Source organism: Neovison vison, chromosome 9 (assembly GCF_020171115.1).
Source record: "Neovison vison isolate M4711 chromosome 9, ASM_NN_V1, whole genome shotgun sequence".
Taxonomy (NCBI): Eukaryota; Metazoa; Chordata; class Mammalia; order Carnivora; family Mustelidae; genus Neogale; species Neogale vison.
The window spans coordinates 37,357,804-37,379,941 of NC_058099.1; the positions used below are offsets into that span (position 1 = coordinate 37,357,804).

At 40.2% G+C, this 22,138-nt stretch overlaps 1 protein-coding gene across 6 annotated transcripts in view; it reads left to right on the forward strand.

Annotated features, from left to right (window-relative positions):
• Positions 1 to 22,138, forward strand: part of UBAP2 (ubiquitin associated protein 2) — a 137,011-nt gene that overhangs the window by 55,769 nt on the left and 59,104 nt on the right. For all 6 annotated transcript variants that reach the window (XM_044265504.1, XM_044265503.1, XM_044265509.1 and 3 more), the window contains exons 4-6: positions 2,505 to 2,615; positions 10,856 to 11,009; positions 12,291 to 12,368. In XM_044265504.1, coding sequence (XP_044121439.1) covers positions 2,505 to 2,615; positions 10,856 to 11,009; positions 12,291 to 12,368 — 343 coding nt within the window. The remainder of the gene's footprint in view (positions 1 to 2,504; positions 2,616 to 10,855; positions 11,010 to 12,290; positions 12,369 to 22,138) is intronic.

A 22,138-nucleotide genomic window follows, 5' to 3' on the forward strand; every position in this document is an offset into this window, starting at 1 on the left:
GATCCCAGGGTCCTGGGATTGACCCCCACATAGGGCTCTCTGCTCAGCAGGGAGCCTGCTTCCTCCTCTCTCTGCCTGCTTCTCTGCCTGCTTGTGATCTCTATCTGTCAAATAAATAAAATCTTTAAAAAAAAAAAAAGAACCAAATTGCCTTCTCCAAAATTGGTGATGATGAATCCAAACATATGCTGGAAAAATATAACATTAATTTTAGTTTGATGTCTTCATATACAACTTTAATGAGAGGCATTTTTGGTAATAAAAATTTCAAAATCTTATTTCCTGATAAGGCTGCTTTTCCTTTCAAGATTCTAGAAATCAAGCTATATAACCCTTATCTCGATCCAGACCTTGATAGAGGTCTACAAGTCATTGCTGGAATGACTGTCCCACAGTGAACTTGTTACTGAGAGTTAGCTGGAAGAGGAAAGAAACCTTGGTTCTTTTCACTGCTACTGTAAAGAATTACAGAGCAGCAGGATGAAAGCGAACAGAGTTTTATTAAAGTACCTCCCAAGAGAGAAGCAGGCTAGTCAAGAGAAAAGATGGCTTCGGAAACTTTGTAGTGTGGCCTTTTCTTTTGGGCAGCTCTAGAGTTGCAACAGTTGAGTGACAGGCCTTGGATTATATAATCATTAGCCAGCTACCATGTTCTTTCCCAAGTTGTATTTAAAATGCCTGCATGGGGTAGCAAACTGCAACATTATTTCTATTTTAGAGATATTAGGTCAAATAAGGACAAGCTACTTCTTTCTGCACAAGTGCAACAAGCACAACAAATTTAGCTCTTACTCCTGCCCAGGATGTTGTAACGACAAACCCATTGCTAGATGGGTAGGATGGGGTGGTCCCAGTCTGTCTTCATTTGGGGCTCTCCATCGTGATATCTAAGGTCCATCATCCTATTGCTCATGCCTAGCTTGCTGCCTAACTTCTCTTTACTGTGTAAACTCTTTGTTAATACTTAAAATTGCTGTCATTAGACTAATGGTAGTAATTTTAGAAGGCCACAACAAGAATTTATTAAAAACGATAGCACTTATTTTCCGGAATGAGATTTATGTATAGTTTGAGACATAATTCTACATATCATATTGTCTTTCATCTGACTAGTATAGCAGATACACAAAAAGGAACACTGGTCCAGGAGCTCAGAGTTTTATGGTTAAACTTTAGTTTGCTCTCTTACTGTTCCAGTCACTGGGGAGTAATTTTGATATTTAATGTGCATCTTATCACTTGTATACTACAGGTGTTTGGTTAATAGAGACACTGATAAAAACTGACACTAGTTGATGCCCAAAGACCAAAGGACTGGAAAGCTGTAAAGGTGTAGAACTCTCACCGTGCAATGGCACGGAAGAAAGCAGAGAGAGTGGTACAGTGCGAAGAGTTCTATTCATGAGATCAGGATACCTGGACTCCACATAGGTCTTCCTGTTAATTCGTTTTTTGACCACAGAGAAATCACTTCAGATGTTGGTGTCAAACTACTTTGAATAGGTGGTACACACTAAAACAGTTAAATGTGTGTAAAACACAAGAGATACTTAAATCATACATTTGTTTGCTGGTAATTGAGAAACATGTATATTGTATCTAATTTGTGATTGTACTTGTGATGAAAATGTTAAATAGCTTAATCTTTCCTTTTTTCTTTTTTTAAGATTATATTTATTTATTTGACAGAGAGAGAGAGAGGGATCACAAGTAGACAGAGAGGCAGGCAGAGAGGGGGAAGCAGTCTCCCTGCTGAGCAGGGAGCCCGATATAGGGCTCAATCCCAGGACCCTGAGACCATGACCTGAGCCGAAGGCAGAGCTTAACCCACTGAGCCACCCAGGCGCCCCTTAATCTCCCTTAGTAAAGAGAATGTACCAAGGGGCTTTCTTTGATTACTTCAAATGTAGCACCCTGTTGAAGCTGCTTGCACAAGTACTATGTCTAGGAGTGAGTTTGTGATAGCTGTAGAATTGCACTTGTGAGACCTTTGGGTGTTGTCACTTAACTATGTTTATGGAGTCTTTTTTTTTTTTTTTTTTTTAAATATGGAGTCTTCTAATCCAAGCAGTGATAAACCACATAGGGAATGTTTTCTTTGTATAACATAGTTGGACTAGATGTTCTGTTATGGTGGCCATGTATACTTTGAGTAGTTCAGAATTTTGGGAATCCTAGGCCATTGAACTAAGTTGGAGTAGTCAGAGCTGATCCTGAGTATGCTGAGAATGTTTATATATATATTTGTGTACTGCTCATTAATCTGATACTTCGTCTTCTTGGAGGAGAGTTGATTTGTTGTTTGACTCTGTATTGATGAAAAGACAAGTGATGGTCACAAAAAGCAGGTAAATCTGTTCTTGCATTATCAGCTCAGGGTATGGAAGGAGGTCATCTTCATGAGGAAGGATTATGTAATTTCTGTTTTTAAATAGAAGAATCTTAAAATTGGTATCAAATGCCATTTTAGGGTCTCCTTAACCATTTTCTTATAATTTGAACAGCTTATGGAAGTGACGGGGAAAAATCAGGATGAATGCATAGTGGCCCTACATGACTGTAACGGAGATGTGAACAAAGCTATCAATATATTGCTGGAAGGGAATTCAGACACGGTAAGAATTATTAATAAATACTGTTAAATGATTTGCAGTGCTAAGATTTATCTCCAATTCCCTGTTGCATTTTGGACTTCTCTTTTTTGGGGGTGGGAGTGGAGGGCATTATGGGTTCCACTCCATGTTTGCTTTAAGACCAGAAAGAACACTAACCTGAAATGACTTTTTGTTACATATGATTTCTTCATGAAGTTGTAGAATCTGAAGAGTTGAAAAGGAACTTGGTGTTCTACCCCAGCCTTACATAGTTTCCAAATTCTCTGGGCCTGTGGACATTTTCACCTTTTAAAACTTCTCTTGGCGGGGTACCTGGGTGGCGCAGTGGGTTAAAGCCTCTGCCTTCGGCTCAGGTCATGATCCCAGGGTCCTGGAATCAAGCCCCGCATCAGGCTCTCTGCTCAGTGGGGAGCCTGCTTCCCTTCCTCTTTCTCTGCCTGCCTCTCTGCCTACTTGTGATCTCTGTCTGTCAAATAAATAAATAAAATCTTTAAAAAAAAAAAGAAAACTTCTCTTGGCTTCACTGCTCATGTTTCTTCATCTCAGTTGTCATCTCTTATTACTCCTTACATCTCTAAACTAAACGAAAACCAGAGTTTGCTGTATATCTATTTGTTTATGTGTGAATGTTCTATAGACACATTTTCATGACCATTTGACAGATAAAATGAGAAAGAAAGGTATTGTTGGTTTAAGCTTAGTAAATTTTGAGGACTGTGCAGGCACACTAAAGCTTGTCCCTTTTATTTTAGGAAGGATACAGCTAAAGCCGCACAAGGCAGTGTCAGCCCTAATCTCTTGATTCTCCATGGAGATTGCACTATCTTGTCTTGTCTCTTTTCATTTTTTTCTTCTCATTTCCTTTTGTTTCTTTTCTTTCCTTTTTTCTTCCTTTCCTTCCCTTTTCCTTTCCCCCTCCCCTCCCCTTTTCTTTTCTTAGATTTTATTTATGAGAGAGAGAGAGAGAAAGTGAAGGGAGGGGTAGAGAAGGAGAAGGGGGATCCCCGCTTAAGGCTCAGTCGTAGGACTGGGGTATCATGACCTGTGCTGAAGGCAGCTGCTTAAACCAACTGAGCTATCGAGGCATGCTGCGCAGTGTTTCATTTCTATTTCCTTTCAAACTAATTTGAGAGAATGAGCATGAGCAAGGAGAGGGGTGAAGAGAGGGGGAGAGGCAGACTCCCCGCCGAGCAGGGATCCCAATGCCAGGCTTGATCCCAGGACACTGGGATCATGACCTGAGTCAAAGGTAGATGCTAACTGGCTTAAAGCAGCCAGGTGACCCTCATTTGTATTTTCAGCTCACCATTTCAAAACAGATGAAAACAAATAATGATTCTCCTTTAGATGGGCTATAAGGATGAACACAACCAACGTGCCTTCCTTGTCACTCTTTGGGTTTAATCAGGTTCTCGTTTTTATTTTTTATTTTATTTTTTATTACTTTTTATTTTTTTTAAAGCTTTTATTTATTTATTTGACAGAGAGATCTCAAGTAGGCAGAGAGGCAGGCAGAGAGAGAGAGGGGGGGAAGCAGGCTCCCCGCTGAGCAGAGAGCCCAACATGGGGCTCGATCCCAGGAACCTAGGATCATGACCTGAGCCGAAGGCAGAGGCCTCAACCCACTGAGCACCCAGGCACCCCAAGGTTCTCGTTTTTAAGGATAGGGTTGTATTAGAGGCAGGCTATATAAAAATGAACTGTTGTGACAAGCTCAGTAGTAAAATGAATATATTTAATAGGAAGTAAGCAGAATGAATAATGTAAGAATAAGATGTTTGGGCTAGTATTTCACTATCTGAGTATAGCAGTATCTATGGGTAAAATTCCATGCAAGATGATACTAGTCTGTCAGTTTGTTGGGTAAATACATTATGTTAAGTGTCAAAATAAATAAAATTTTGAATATTTTTTGTTTGCTGATACTTATTAGGCTTATATTTTCTGGGTTTTATAAAATATGAGGAATATGTTTACTTTTTTTTTTTTTTAAAGATTTTATTTATTTATTTGACAGAGAAAGAGACAGCAAGAGAGGGAGCATAAGCCATGGGAGAGGGAGAAGCAGACTCCCACTGAACAGGGAGCCTGATATAGGGCTCCATCCCAGGACCCTGGGATCATGACCTGGACCAAAGGCAGACACTTAACGACTGAACCGCCCAGGTGCCCTAGGAATTTGTTAACCTGATTGCTAATGGATGCAGTATAGAATGGCTCTCAGTTTTTGTTTCTTTGTGTTTGTCTTGTTTTTGTAGAGAGGGAGAGAGATTGGGTGAGAGACATAGGGAAGAGGGGGAGACAGAATTTTTTTTTTTTTTTTAAGATTTTATTTGTTTATTTGTCAGAGAGAGAGAAAGAGCACGAGCAGGCAGAGAGGCAGGTAGAGACAGAGGGAGAAGCAGCTCCCTGCTGAGCAAGGAGCCGGATGCGGGACTCGATCCCAGGACTCTGAGATAACGACCTGAGCCAAAGGCAGACGCTTAACCGACTGAGCCACCGAGGCACCCCAAGTGTCCAACTCTTTGGCTTGGGTCATTGTCTCAGGGTTGTGAGATAGAGCCCTGAGTCAAGTTCTGCACTGGTATGCAGCCTGCTTAAGATTCTGTCTCCCGGGACGCCTGGGTGGCTCAGTGGGTAGAGCCTCTGCCTTTGACTAAGGTCATGATCTCAGGGTCCTGGCATTAAGCCCTGCATCAGGCTCTCTGCTCAGTGGGGAGCCTGTCCTCCCATCCCTACCCCGCCCCCACCTGTCTCTCTGTCAAATAAATAAATAAATAAATAAAAGTTGAACACTTAAATGACTGAGCCACCCAGGCACCCCTAAACTACCTCCTTTATACATATTTTATTATATATATTTAATCGCTGTGAATAAATGAAATATTGCCAAATTGTGTATTGGAGGGCCTGTTTCTTTTTATGTGTTTAAGGTAAGTCAGGATACTACTTTGTGTTGTCTTTCCTTTAGCTCTAGCTAACTTAATTCTTTCTCTGGTAGGGTGTTGAATTTTCAAGCCACCCCCCACCTTTTTTGTTTTTATTTTAAGATTTTATTTATGTATTTGACAGAAATCACAGGCAGAGAGGCAGGCAGAGAATGGGGGGGAAGCAGGCTCACCTGCCGAGCAGAGAGCCTGATGTAGGGCTCGATCTCAGGACCCCGAGATCATGACCTGAGCCGAAGGCAGAGGCTTAACCCACTGAGCCACCCAGGCGCCCGTGAATTTTCAAGTCTTAAATAAATGTCCAGTTTTCTGTGTTTTATTGAGTTTTAACTTCTCACACTCCTTTGGGACTGAATTCAAAGGAGGTAGTTCTGGGTTGAATGGTAAAGAACATATCTTTGGTTACGCTGAGTGTGGAAATCACATAGTGAGGTTGGATCTAGTTTGGTTTCTTCATAGATCAGAAAAGAGCAAATTAGGGCATGAATACCCGACACAAAAGGCGTATACTGGTTGAGAGATGAGAAGGCTGTGGTAGAAACGGAGAGCCAGAGTGAAAGTCCTTTTGAAATTCTGGTTTGTTTAGGATCATTCTTCCATAGTGTTTGTCTTGTTGCCTACCTGATTGCTGTCTCTAGGAGCCATGGCTAACCAGCTGTAAGGAATACCTACCTTCCCCTGACTAGGATAGAGTTTATTGGAGTGGAGGTGCTAGACAAAATAAACATGGTAGGGTTGCTAAGAGCAAGAACATTTAAAATAAACCATGAAAGCAAACAAATATTGTCCTGTTGACTAACCTTAATTTGTGCCAGGATCTTCTGAAAACAAAATTACTATTATTTTAAAGATTTTATTTATTTATTTGAGGGAGAGAGGGAACGAGAGAGAGGGACAAGCAGGGGAGGGACAGACGGAGAGGAAGAAGCAGGCTGCTGCCAAGAGGGAACCAGATGCACGGTTCACTCCAAGGAACCTAGGATCATGACCTGAGCCAAATACAGATGCCTGACCAGGCACCCCTGAAACAAAATTATTACTTTGAGGGGGGGGAGTTAGGTTGAATTGTCCCTGATAATTTTTTTCCTTTTTTGAAAGATTTTATTCATTTATTTGATAGAGAAATTACAAATATGCAGAGAGGCAGCTGGGGTGGGGGTGGGGGAGCAGGCTCCCTCTGAGCAGAGAGCCTGATGCAGCGCTTGATCCCAGGACCCTGAGATCGTTACCTGAGCTGATGGCAGAGGTTTAACCCACTGAGCCACCCAGTCTCCCCTGTCCCTGATAATTTTAAGAATGAGTTTGTCTTTCTCTGTTCAAGGACCTGTTACAAAGTAAAACATTCAGCATGATCATAAGTATTGATAAACCTTTTATTTCATTATAATGCTGTTTTGAGTGACAATCATTATGAAATATCAGTCTCTTGCATTAATGTACCTTTTTTTTTAAGTAACTTATTTGTGTTGTGTAGATTTTTATTTTTATTTATTTATTTTTTTAAAAGATTTTATTTATTTATTTGACAGAGAGAGATTACAAGTAGGCAGAGAGGCAGGCAGAGAGAGAGGAGGAAGCAGGCTCCCCGCCGAGCAGAGAGCCTGATGTGGGACTCGATCCCAGGACCCTGAGATCATGACCTGAGCCGAAGGCAGCGGCTTAACCCACTGAGCCACCCAGGCGCCCCATGTGTTGTGTAGATTTTTAATTAGTTGGCCTGGAAAGCTACTTTTCTGTAGTGTCTGGGAGGACCATTCTTCCTTTCAGAGTTTCTTCAGACCTATTCTACAGGTAGCCAAGTACAGATAACAAAGGTTATCAGAAGTTCCGTTCATGTTGAAAGCTTGTGTGCATGCTCACAGACTATTGTGCCAAGTGTGCGATACTCTCTTTAACATTTACAGTGGCATTAGACCAATTGCCCCTTAAGTTTGCTCTCCTTACTTTCCCCCACAAATAAGTTCTTGTCAGTCTTAGTAGATTTCACAAGCCCAAGACTTACTTGTGGCCATCCTTGGCTTAATGAAATGGGCTAAGATGTTTTTCTCAAATGTTTCACATACAGGGGCACCTGGGTGGCTCAGTTGGTTAAGAATCTGCCTTTGGACAGGTCATTTTCCCGGAGTTCCGGCACTGAGCCCCTCCATCAGGCTTCCTGCTTAGCAGGGAGTCTGCTTCTCCCTCTGCTGTTCACCCTGCTTGTGCTTGCGTGGGCGCGCTCTCTCTCTCACAAATAGGTAAATCTTTAAAAAAAAAAAGACAATGGAAATTGTATACAGATGCACCTGTGCTGACTCTACTATGTGTAATTTTTCTAGGTCTTCTAGAATTTACTTTTTGTCATATTAACCTAAGAGGACAGGATTCTGTCTTGCACAGGTGTCTTGTTTATTCGTATTAGCAAGCATATTGAGTTCATACAATTATTTCTCTGGAATAAACAAGCTTTATTGTTTTCTCTAATTAAAAAAGCAATGTAGAGGGATGCCTGGGTGCCTCAGTCAGTTGAGCAGATCTGTCTTTGACTCAGGTCATGATATCAGGGTTCTGGGATCGAGCTCTACATTGGGCTCTGTGCTTGGTGGGGCATCTGCTTCTCCCTCTCCGTGTGTGTGCATGCATGATCTGTCTCTCAGATAAATCTTGTTTTTTTTTTTTTTTTTTAAAATATTTTATTTTATTTATTTGACAGAGAGAGATCACAAGTAGGCAGAGAGGCAGGCAGAGAGAGAGAGAGAGGAGGAAGCAGGCTCCCTACTGAGCAGAGAGCCCGATGCGGGACTCGATCCCAGGACCCTGAGATAATGATCTGAGCCGAAGGCAGCGGCTTAACCCACTGAGCCACCCAGGCGCCCCACTCTCAGATAAATCTTAAACAACTACCAGTATGGAATGATAAATTAAACAATATCCTCATTTAGATAACTACTCCTTTTTTCAGTATATATATATATATATATATATATATATATATATGTGGGCTTTTCTTTGAACTAACAAATATAATCCTATTTTATACACTGTTAGTTGTTAGCTTGCTATACTTATATCATGGATCTCTTTCTGTGTACACCTGGGTAACCTTTTTTTTTCCTAAAGATTTTATTTATTTGAGAGAGAGAGTGTGCATGCATGCGTGGGAGCATGAGTGGAAGGGAGAAGCAGGAGAGGGAAAAGGAGAGAGGGAGAAGCCCAGTGCTGGCTCCATTCCAGGGCCCAGGGTCCCAGGATCATGACCTGAGCTAAAGGCACATTTTTGACCTATTGAGCCACCAATTGAGGCACCCACCCCCACCTGGATAGCTCTAAGTGGCTACGTATTGCTCCCTTTGTGCATGTTTTACAGTATAATCTCTTAAGGTAGACATTTGGAGAATCCCCCCATCCTTCATTCTAATGATTGTCTGTATATAAAAGCTTGCACAATTATAAATTTAATAGAATTGCTTGGCTAAAAGCTGTGAACTAACTAACGTGTGGTTATTATTCCCGGGTAGACTTGTAGGAAGATTAGATTAGATGGGTATTCACCAGAAGTGAATATGCCAGATTATTAACTGCCAATTGCTGATTTTTAAAAAATTTTGATCAAAGCTTATAGTTGGAAAATAACGTGTTTTAATTTTTATTTTTTTCACATCTTACGATTTTATCTGTAACTAAATCAGGGGTTCAGTAGAGGTTTGTAGATGTCAAAAAAATTCTTGCCACAAAAGTGTTCTAAATCTGGCCTCCACCCTTTTGAATGTAATTCAGCTATGTTTCTTTAATTTTAGTTTATTAGTTTCTAGTGCTTATGTTGATTTGGATATACAATATTACTAATTTCCTTTTGTTCCTAAGATTTTTTTTTAAGCCTAAAATAGTTCTTGCTCTTATTTTGGGATTGAATCACTTCAAATCTCTTGTGAAATGAGGTAGATGATGACAAAGTAAACAGAAACAAATGTGCCAGTTTGGGGATTTCTCAGTAATGTAACTTTATTGATATCTTAATACCACTTATTTTTACAAGGATGAAGTGTTCTTTTCTCAGCAATTTATATATAATTTTATATATGATAAATTGATTTCAATTACCATTAGAGGAGAAGCAGTGAAGGGAGGTTATATAAGTTATTTTGACTTCTTATTTGAAACACGTCTTTTTATTTATTTTTTAAAAATATATATATATTTTTTTAAGATTTTATTTATTTATTTGTCAGAGAGAGAGGGAGAGAGAGCGAGCACAGGCAGACAGAGAGGCAGGCAGAGGCAGAGGGAGAAGCAGGCTCCCTGCCGAGCAAGGAGCCCGATGTGGGACTCGATCCCAGGACGCTGAGATCATGACCTGAGCCGAAGGCAGCTGCTTAACCAACTGAGCCACCCAGGCGTCCCTAAAAATATTTTTATTTATTTGACAGGGAGAGAGGGAACACAAGCAGAGTAGAGGGAGAAGCAGGCTTAGGGACCCCCCCCCCCGTCATGCGGGGATTGATCCCAGGAGCCTGGGATCGTGACTTGAGGCAAAGGCAGATGCTTAATGACTGAGCCATGCAGGTGCCCTGGAAACACATCTTTGTGGTTGAAATTTTGGGTACTTAGTTTAAAAAGAAACCAAACCCAGATTTATTTGCCTACCTTTAAATTTTTTTAGATTGTTAACTTTGGTTAACTGAATGGAGCAAGTTATACCTGAGGTTTTAGGAAAGCATTTCAATGTAATTTTGTATTCTTTTTTTTTTTTTTTTTTAAAGATTTTATTTATTTATTTGACAGAGAGAGATCACAAGTAGGCAGAGAGGCAGGCAGAGAGAGAGAGGAGGGAGCAGGCTCCCTGCTGAGCAGAGAGCCCGATGCGGGACTCGATCCGAGGACCCTGAGATCATGACCTGAGCTGAAGGCAGTGGCTTAACCCACTGAGCCACCCAGGCGCCCCTAATTTTGTATTCTTTGAGCTAACTTACTTATTCATAGATTTAAGGCCATTGCTTAGGTGGAGGTGGCATAGTCTTGGGGAAATGACGTTTATTTTTAAATCAGCATAGGAAAAGGCTCTGGTGGAACAACATACAGTGTTTTGTTAATTCAGTTAGTTTCTGTACTCTTCTGTGCTGTGTATGGCAACAGGAGCTTAGCAAGAGGTTTGCTGTCTTTTTCATCAGAAAGTAGAAAGATACGGATAAGAATTAAAATGGTAGGAAAATGAGCTGCAGGGCATGGGTTATTAGGTCTAGAAGGTATATGCACATATCCTTGATAATTGTATACACTTTGAATGACAACTCTGGCCACTCTTCTTTTTGGTAGACTTCATGGGAGACTGTAGGGGGAAAGAAGAAGAATTTTGGAAAAGAAAGTTCAGAAAACAAAGAGAATAGAGAGAAGAGAAGTGAAAGAGAAATAAATCGTGGACGTGGAAACAACAACCGGAAAGGAAGAGGTGGCAGTCGTGGGAGAGAGTGTAAGTACATTTCTCCTCAAAAATTTTTTTATGAACATTTTTATGCACACTGAAAAGCTGAAAGGGTAGTCCAACGAATGCCCATAAATCTAGTTCCTCAATGCAGTGTTTGTTATTATAGGTAACACTTACTAATGAGCTAACTGAATAGTTTATTAGAACTGTAACTGATGCAATTTCATATTAGCATTTACCTGGGGTGTAGATAGTGTATTGTGTGTCTTAAGACTGCCTTCTGTTATGTATCAAGTATACCCTCTAATTTTAAAGTGAGGTTTTCACTCACTGATAGATAATGCTGTTTATTCTTCCCACTTAATGGATACTCATTGTAATAGGTAAGGATTAACTAATCCTTAAGAGGGAGATTGTCAAATAGGGAAGATTTTTCTCAGTCCTTTCATTTGACCCATATTTTGGCATCATTACCTATACACTATCTTCTAGGCAGACATTCTGTCTTAGGGACTTTTGCTAGTTTATTTATTCCACAGATGTTTACTGGGTACCTGCTATGTGGCAGGTACTCTAATAGAGCAATGAATAAAACAAATCTTTGCTTTCCCAAAACTTTTAATGAAGGTAGAATGAGATGTGACAATAAGAAAGAAGTAATATGTTTTGCAGTAATACGATATTTTAATGTTATATGTGGAAATTATGCTGTGGGGAAAAACAGAGGCAGCAAGATGGTGATTTTAGGGAGGACTTCGGCAAATTTAAATGGAGTGGCCGTGGCATTTAGGCCCTTAGAGAGATGAGGAGACCAAGCTGTGCTCAGAATTTAGGTATTATATGGACTCATTAATGCCAGTGTAGGGGTGAGGAGAAGACAAGACTCTGCTGTCATGTACTGGATAGCATCTTAGGAAAACCTGTCTCCCACACTAATTTTTTCACAACTCATTATTTCCTTGGTATTGCTGTTTTGCTACTCTAGGCCTTTCCAGGCTTTGAACCTAACTAGTGAGCCAGTTTTGTTGTGTATTACACATAGCTGCAGAACAAATGTTTTTTGAAGCAAACTTGCTTTAGGGAAGGGCAAGTCCAACTAGAAGGAAGAAAAAAGTGGTACCTAGTTTTAATTTCCTTACAGAATTTTCATCTACAAATTAAGCGAGATGTGCTGTCAGATTTTGAGTCACTTTTATTTGGTTTTGTTTTTACTGTTTTCTGATCCCTCTCGTTAAGTTTTAGCCTTTTTAAAAATAGCCTTTTTGTCCTTGCCTTTGATAGCTCTTAAATACAATGATGTACAAGAGGTGCTCTTTTCTTCCGTAGTTAGAGGCGAAGAGAATGGTATTGATTGCAGTCAAGGGGACAAGCCTTCAGACCGTGGCAAGCGAGCTCGTGGCAGAGGTAAGACAGAATAAGGGGGAAGGAGATGCCTGTGATTGGAAGGAGGAGGCAGGCTGTTGGTGTACATACTTCATCAAGGCCTGGCAGTGTGCTCTGGGAGAAGAACTGATCTGCAGTCTTTGCATTTGTTCACTGATGGCTATGAATGAAATGTTTGGGTTTATGTAATTTTGAGAAAACTTACTGGTTGGTTTCACCCAAACTGAGAAAGGCCTTTTAATGAATAACTTAAAACTTGAAGCTCTGGTCAAATAGTCATTAAATTCTTCGCTGTTTTTAAAAAAAAAAAAAAAAAAAAAAAAAAAATTCCTCGCTGTTGGACTTTATTTTTTATTTTTTATTTTTTTTAAGATTTTATTTATTTATTTGACAGAGAGAAATCACAAGTAGATGGAGAGGCAGGCAGAGAGAGAGAGAGGGAAGCAGGCTCCCTGCTGAGCAGAGAGCCCGATGCAGGACTCGATCCCAGGACCCTGAGATCATGACCTGAGCCGAAGGCAGAGGCTCAACCCACTGAGCCACCCAGGCGCCCACTGTTGGACTTTAATAGTTGTGTTTTACCCATATGATACTGGCTTTAAAATGAAAAGTATTTGCCCATTCATTAGCTCTTTCTTATCCCCCAGTATTTTTTTTTTTTTTAACATTTTTGTTTATTTATTTGATAGAGAGAGATCATAAGTAGGCGGAGAGGCAGGCAGAGAGAGGGGAAGGGAAGCAGGCTTCCTGCTGAGCAGAGAGCCGGATGTGGGACTTGATCCCAGGACCCTGAGATCATGACCTGGGCCGGAGGCAGCGGCTTAACCCACTGCGCCACCCAGGCGCCCCTCCCAGTATTTTTTATTAGTGATTATTTTTTAACATTTATGAACTTGGGATATCATTAAGCCACTTTAATAATATAATTTCATGTACTTCAGAGTTGTGACTGAATTTTCTCGGGTCATAAATTCAAGATACTCAGATGTAATACACAGATCCTTCTTTGGTTCAGTGGATGAGCTACCTTAACTTTCTTTTTGATCCATTTTATTTCATTTTTCTTTTTAAGATTTTATTTTTAAGTGATCTCTGCACCTAATGTGGGGCTTGAACGCACAACCCCAAAGAACAGGAGTCTCAGGCTCTACAGACCAAGCCAGCCAGGCGCCTCTCTTTGATTTATTATTATCATTATTATTATTTTAAAGATTTTATTTACCTATTTGACAGAGAGAGAGAGATCACAAGTAAGCAGACAGGCAGGCAGAGGGGGAGGAGGAAGCAGGTTCCCCTCTGATCAGAGAGCCGGGTGCAGGGCTCAAACCCAGGATCCTGAGATCATGACCTGAGCTGAAGGCAGAGGCTTAACCCACTGAGCCACCCAGGTGCCCCTCTTTGATGTATTTTTAAATGCAGTTGTGTCTGCTCTCTGCAGAACAGTTCATAGTGGCAGAATTTTTTTTACCAGCAATATTATTATTTTTAAAGATTTTATTTATTTATTTGAGGGGGAAGCAGGCTTCCTGCTGAACAGAAAGCCAGTTACGGGTCTAGATCCCAGGACCCTGAGCTCATGACCTGAGCTGAAGGCAGAGGCTTAACCCGCTAAGCCACCCAGGCGCCCTTTACTAGCAATATTATTAAACATAGAAATAATGCAGGCACTGTATGTTAATTACCTAAAATTAAAATAAAAAAAAGAACATAGGCAGTATGCATACTACCAACTCCATTGGCTATTCATTCATTCAACTATCATTTACTAAAATACTACAAATGCCAAAGGTAAAACATCCAGAGATTAGAGAAGGCAAACCTATGCACTGATCTGCCAGGCAGAGGCAAAATAAGATTAGAATTACCTACTTGACAGAGAAAGGGAGAGTGTGTGAGTATACAAGCAGGAGGAGCGGCAGGCAGAAGGAGAGGGTGAAAAGCAGGCTCCCTGGTGATCAGAGAGTCTGATACAGGGCTAGATACCAGGACCCTAAGATTATGACCTGAGCCAAAGGCAGAGGCCTAGCCAACTAAGCCACCCAGGCCCCTATATAACCAATTTTAATTGTAATGTCCTTTTCTAGCCTTTTAAAATTATGATCGATTTCAGATTTAGGAAAGTGGGGAGAATCGTCAGATAAACCATATGTCCCCTCCTTCTTAGTTAACAACACTTAAAGATTTCGGCCATGTTGGTTTTATAGATCTCTTTCCTACCTTCTCTGCAGAAATATATATATATTTTTAAAGATTTTATTTATTTATTTGATAGACAAGAGATCACAAGTAGGCAGAGGCAGAGAGAAAGAGAGAGAGAGGAGGAAGCAGGCCCCCTGCTAAGCAGAGAGCCCGATGTGGGGCCTGATCCCAGGACCCTGGGATCATGGCCTGAGCTGAAGGCAGAGGCTTTAACCCACTGAGCCACCAGGCACCCTCTGCAGAAATACTTTAAAGTAGATTTTTTGGATCACTTTACCTCTAATTTCTATGGTAAGCACCTCTGTAAAAGGTAAGACACTTTCATATATAACCATAATGCTATTTTAGCAGTTCAAAAACTCATAGTAAACTTTTGGTATCATCTAACATTTAACCCATGTATAAATTTTCCTGATTATTTGAAAAAATGTCTTTTCATGGATTTCTTTGAATCAGGATTTAAACAATATTTATACATTACATATTTTGATTCTTTTTAATCTAAAGTATATTCTTCTTATTTGTTCCTCCCTTTTTTTCTCTTTATTGTTGATTTGTTTTCCAAACAATGTTACTTTTCCTTTAGGATGTCATGTTTCACATTATGCATTGATCTTTTTGTTTCTTGTGGTATCATTTAGTTTACTTCTTTAGCCCCCTTATCTACTGTAAATGTAAGTTAGCTTTAGCTTTAAAGATTTGATTCAAGCTCAGTTTTTGAAGTGAGCATAGAGGAGGTTATGTATTCTCTACTGCACTGCGTCTAAAGATGTGTTTGTTTTCCTTTTAATTTTTTTGGTGGTGTTTAGGTTAATGAATGAGTTGTCCATTTTTTTTTTTTTTAAGATTTTTTCTTTATTTATCTGACAGAGATCACAAGTAGGCAGAGAGGCAGGCAGAGAGAGAGGAGGAAGCAGGCTCCCCGCAGAGCAGAGAGCCCGATGCGGGGCTCGATCCCAGGACCCTGGGATCATGACCTGAGCCGAAGGCAGAGGCTTAACCCACTGAACCACCCAGGTGCCCCCCCCCCTTTTTTCTTTTTTAAGATTTAATTTTTTAAGTAATCTCTACACCCAAAATGGGCCTTGAACTTAAAACTGTGAGATCAAGAGCCGCATGCTCTGCTGGCTGAGCCAGTCAGGCACCCCAATACCTAATCCTTTTTAAGAAAGATGAAAAGTAGTGGTAAAGGACTTAGACTGACGTTTTATAAATCAAGTTCAACTTTTAAAAAAAAAATCAGTCTGGTCTACTCCCACATATTAACTTAGAGGAGTGAGTGAGTTATTTATTTATTTATTTATTTGAGAGAAAGAGAGAGAATGAGAGCACAAGCGGGGTGCAGATGGAGAGAGAGAATCCCAAGAAGTTGCTATGTTCAGTGCGGAGCCTGATGGGGCTGGATCTCTATAACTGACTGAGCTACCCCGCTGCCCCGAGTTAAAATTTGTTACCATTGGGACGCCTGGGTGGCTCAGTTGGTTGGACGACTGCCTTCAGCTCAGGGCGTGATCCTGGAGTCCCGGGATCGAGTCCCACATCAGGCTCCCAGCTCCATGGGGAGTCGGCTTCGCTCTCTGACCTTCTCCTCGCTCATGCTCTCTCTCACTGTCTCTCTCTCTCAAATAAATAAATAAAATCTTAAAAAAAAAAAATTTAAAATTTGTTACCATTGTTTCGTATGTATGATTAATTAATTAAACTTTACTTTTTCTTTTTTTTTAAGATTTTATTTATTTATTTGACAGAGAGATCACAAGTAGGCAGAGAGGCAGGCAGAGAGAGAGAGAGGAGGAAGCAAGCTCCCTGCCGAGCAAAGAGCCTGATGTGGGGCTCGATCCCAGGACCCTGAGATCATGACCTGAGCCAAAGGCAGAGGTTTTAACCCACTGAGCCACCCAGGCACCCCTAAACTTTACTTTTTCAAAGAAATAAATTGTTTTGTATGTAGGAATTTTCAGTTTAACTTTACTTTTTCTGGGTCACCTGGGTAGCTCAGTTGGTTAAATGTTCTGACTCAGGGTTTTGACTCAGGTCCTGGGCTCACAGTGGTGGGATCAAGCCCTGCATTGATCAGCCTCTGTGCTCAGTGAGGGTCAGCTTCAGATTCTTTCTTCCTCTCCCTCTGCTTCCCTCTCTACCTCAAATAAATTAATACATAAAACTATTTAAAAAATAAACTTTAAAATTTACTTTTTTTTTTTTTAAAAAAGATATTTATTTATTTATTTATTTATTTGACAGATAGAGATCACAAGTAGGTAGAGAGGCAGGCAGAGAGAGAGGAAGGGAAGCAGGCTCCCTGCTGAACAGAGAACCCGATGCGGGGCTCGATCCCAGGACCCTGGGATCATGACCTGAGCCGAAGGCAGAGGCGTTAACCCACTGAGCCACCCAGGCACCCCTAAAATTTAATTTTTGAAAAAATTTTATAACACCTATATTTAAGTATATTTGATTACACTCTTGAAAGGATTGTTGTCTGTCTCGAGATTTCTTTGAATTGCTTTGAATTTGACTTCCAGCATAGGGCAAGAGGGGTAAAATACTCAGTATCCTACATGCTCAAAACCACAATTATTTTGCTTATGAATATTAGTATGGTTTGATAGTAAGTTAATAGTGGTGCAGGACAAATAGTTTGTTACTTTAAGAGATAAATGTGTCTTTTGTTTTATGTAATATGTCACTTTCCAGAAGATTAGTTGTAAGCCCTTTAAGGTCTTAATTTACTCTCTTATAGTCTGTTTAATTAGCCTTTTAAAGCAATTCGTTGGGGGGTTGCCTGGGTGGCTCAGTTCGTTGGGCGACTGCCTTTGGCTCAGGTCATGGTCCCGGAGTTCCAGGATCGAGTCCCTCATCGGGCCCCCAGCTCCATGGGGAGTCTGCTTCTCCCTCTGACCTTCTCCGCTCTCATCCTCTCTTTCAAATAAATAAATAAAATCTTTAAAAAAAAAAAAAGAAAGAAAGAAAGAAACAGTTCATTGGGGGCGCCTGGGCGGTTTAGTTGGTTAGCAGTCCTGGGATTAATCCCAGAAACCGACACCTTCTCAGTAGGGAGTTGGCTTTTCCCTTTCCCTCTGTGCATGCTCTCTCTCTCTCTCACTCACTCTCACTCTCTCAAAATAAATCTGTTTTTTTTTTTTTTCTTTTTAAAGATTATTTATTTTTATTTTGTTTTATTTGACAGAGATCACAAGTAGGCAGAGAGGCAGGCAGAGAGAGAGGAGAAGCAGGCTCCCCGCGAAGCAGATAGCCCGATGTGAGGCTGTATCCCAGGACCCCAGGATCAGGACCTGAGCCAAAGGCAGAGACTTTAAGCCACTGAGCCACCCAGGTGCGCTCCTCCTCTGTTTTAAAAGATTTTATTTATTTGAGAGAGAGTGTGAGCACAGCAGGCAGAAGGAGAAGTAGGCTCTCAGCAGGAAGCCTGATGCAGGACTCAATCCCAGGACCCTGGGATCATGACCAGAGCTGAAGGCAGATACTTAACCAACTGAGCCACCCAGGCATCCTTGAAATAAATAAACCTTAAAAAACAAGCATACAAATAAAAAAAAAAACCAAACACTTCATTGTTCTCTTCCTTTGCAGTTATTTTTGGTTTGTTGGGTAGTATGCAGATATTAAGGGTATACTTAAAGAACAAGTATATGCCATAAAGTGTATACTTTAAAAACAGTTCTTTAAAGTCTCCATTGCATTTATTCTTTGATTTTGACCATACTTGTAAGCTCCTCTTGCTGACCCCCTTGGCTCTCCCTTAGAATACTGATCTACATTTGTGATTAAATTTGCTAACATTTCAAATTACTGGGGTGCCTAGGTGACTCAGTCAGTTAAGCATCTGACTTTGGCTCAGGTCATGGTCTCAGGATTCTGGGATGGAGCCCCACATTGGGCTCTCTGCTCAGTGGGGAGTCTGCTTTTCCCCTTCCCTTTCCCCTTCCCACCACTCACGTGCTCGCTCTCTCAAATAAAATCTTTTTTTTTTTTTTTTAAGATTTTATTTATTTATTTGACAGAGATCACAAGCAGGCAGAGAGAGAGGGGAGGAAGCAGGTTCCCTGCGGAGCAGAGAGCCCGATGTGGGGCTCAATCCCAGGACTCTGGGATCATGACCTGAGCCGAAGGCAGAGGCTTTAACCCACTGAGCCACCCAGGCGCCCCTCAAATAAAATCTTAAAAAAAAAAAAAATTCAAATTGCTAATGAAACTTTTCTTTCTTAATTTTTGCCTTATCTGCATAGTATTGGCTTAAAAATACTATGTAACAGCATAGATTTAATATGGTAATCTCTAAGTTTTGGGATAATTTATATTATGAATTTGATAGCATAAAAAGTAAGATAGAATGAAAAGATAGCATAGTAAGTATGAACCATAGCAAATGAAGTAAAACTAAATTTTCTCTATATTGTTTCCATACCATTCACTGAATGTTTGCTCTACAATCAGAGGAATAAGAGTGTGATACTTAGAAGAAGTAGATTTTCTGTATTCTGTTTAAAAGTTTGAAGAGAAGTATCTTGTGAGTTGTGTGTTATGTGTGAGAAAACAGTAGCCTTTTTTGAGGAAGGAAGTAGCAGTTGTGCTGGGCCACTTTCTTCAGTGTCCTAGTCTTTGCATTTTGGTGTCAGAATGTTTGGGACTATATAAATGGTGACTGGTCAGAGGTGATTTGGCTATCAAATAATACTGTGGTTTGTGTACAAAATGTGGAATTTAGCTGGTAGGTATTAAATATCTACTGTAAGACTGGAAGTTCTCCTGAATGATACTGACTAAATCCTGAATTTAGATCAAAGATCATGTTAATAGGTGAAATGTGGAGTATTTTGGGTAAAGTTTTTTATCATGTGACATGTAATAATCAGTAAAAATTGTAATTCTGTGTTTGAGAAGCTGGAACTGCTTGTTAGTATAATATATATTTAGGAATGAGTTTTTATGGAGTAAGCCCCAAGTTTACCTTGTTACAGTTAGGTTAGAAAGATAAGTGGCATCTCTACTCCTGTTTTTTTAGTGTCTTGAAGTACCCATCCTGGGAGAGAAGGAATATAGAAGAACAAAAAGAACAGAATGAGGTGTTTTTTTTGTTTGTTTGTTTTATTTTGTTTAAAGATATTTATATATCTATTTATTTATCAGAGAGAGAGAGAGAGCACGTGCACACAAGCAGGCAGAGTGGCAGGCAGAGGCAGAGAGAGAAGCAGGCTCCCTGCTGAGCAAGGAGCCGGATGTGGTACTCGATCCCAAGACCCTGGGATCTTGACCCAAGCCGAAGGCAGTCGCTTAGCCTACTGAGCCACTTAGGCGTCCCTAGAGGGAGGTTTTTGACTACTAAACTTTACTATGCTTATGGGTCAGGGTACTCAAATAGTGTAATACCAATGTTTTGTGTCTGATTACTCCATACCACCCTGTTGTAATTAGAAGATCATTGGAAATTTTTTGGAAGGTTTCAGGAATACAGAAGAGCTAAGGGGTCTTATCTGGGAGAAGTTTCTCTTTTCCAGAGTATTTGGTCTTTGAGTTGCTTCCCCTGGAATTAATGTGCTTCTTAAAGAAATGATCAGATATTCATGACTGAATTCCCTCTGTGGCACACTGGAACCCTTAGTTTGGTCCTTTGAGAGTAAAAATCAAGTCTGAGAACTTGCTTGGTTGGTTGCTTAGGGACATATTTAAAAATAAAAGGCTGATTGAATGCTGACTCTTGTTACAAATTGAACAGATTTATTGTTATAAAAACACATCCTAGGGAACAGCCAGTGAGTTGGAAAGCGGGGAGTGTATGTGGGAGTAGGATTGGTTAGTTTTATTACCTTGAGGTAGAGTTGATATATTTACTTTGGTTTTATTTAGGCATAAAACTGAAGTAAACAAAACTTCACAGACCAAGTAAAATCACCATAAAATTTTACTTAATCATAACTGTCACATCTTCATGTTCTTTTTTTGGACTGTTTGGTGATTATTCATACAGTTTTCCCCATTGGTTGGTAAATTTAACAGTGAATAAGAACAGAATGCAAACAATAAAAAATACAGTTTATGTGAATGAAGTGTGTGTGTAGAAGAATTTAAATTTAATTTTCCTGGTCAAAGTCTTTCACAATAGCTAGATCTAAAACCACCTAATGAAACCAAACTTTTTTTTTTTGGCCTTTGTTCTTGGCTACATTAGCTGACCTCACTAGATAGTATGTTTATACAAAAATGAAGAGTCGCCAGATGTGACTCGAATCTCCTGGAAAATTATTCTTATAGAGTGGGTTTTTTGTTTTTGTAAGATTTTTAGGTATTGGAGGGGCACCTGGGTGGCTCATTTGGTTAAGCATCTGCCTTTGGCTCACAGTAATGGTCTCTGGGTCCTGGGATTAAGTCCTACATCGGGCTCCCTGCTTAGCAGGGAGTCAGCTTCTCCCTCTGCTCCTTCACCTGCTCATGGTCCGCTCACCTGTTTTCTCTCTCTCTCACATAAATAAAACTTGGCCAAGGATTTGGGTTAAAGCTGAATTACTGAAATGTCTGGCAAGTAATGTTTACCAGCAGGCCCTTTAATAGCTTTTCAGTGGTAAAAGGTTGACAGTCCTGCTGACTGTTCCTAGGACTTCTGGAACTACATTTCAAGGAATGTTCCTTGTTGGTTTTGGCCATTTATATTCACAGGATGAGGGAATAACTAAAATGTGTTTTTCCAACCACTCTGAAAAGCAGGCAAGAGATAAGTAGAGAGAAATTTATTGTTTCATGGGGAATAGTATATTTTGGAGTATACTATTTTTTGGAGTCTGTATTAGTATATTTATGTATTTTTGGAGTCTGTACTAGTATATTTATGTATTTTGTTCACTCATTTATTTTTAAAGTAAGCTCTATGCCCTATTTGGGGCTTGAACTCCTCTGTGTGTGTGTGTGTCTGTCTGTGTGTGTATACACACACACCACATCTATTTTTTTTCCCCTGCACACCACATCTTTATCCATTCATTTGTCAGTGGACATCTGGGCTCTTCCCATAGTTTGGCTGTTGTGGACATTGCTGCTATGAACATTGGGGTGCATGTGCCTCTTCAGATCACTGTATTTGTATCTTTGGGGTAAATACCCAGTAGTGCGATTGCTGGGTCATAGGCTAGCCCTATTTTTAACTTTTTGAGGAACCTCCATTACTGTTTCCCAGAGTGGCTGCACCAGCTGTCATTCCCACCAACAGTGTAGGAGGGTTCTCCTTTCTCTGCATCCTTGCCAACAACATCTGTCCTTAATACTGACTTGTTAATTTCAGCCATTCTCACTGGGCCATTTACTGACTTGTTAATTTTAGGCATTCTTGCTGGTGTGAGATGGTATTTCATTGTGGTTTTGATTTGTATTTCCCTGATGGTTGAGTGATACTGCTTTTTCATGTGTCTGTAGGCCATTTGTATGTCTTCTTTGCAGAAATGTCTGTTCATGTCTTTTACCCATTTCTTGATTAGATTATTTGTTCCTTGGTGTTGAATTTGGTAAGTTCTTCATAGATTTTGGATACTAGCCCTTTGTCTGACATGTTATTTGCAAATTCCTTCTCCCATTCTGTTGAT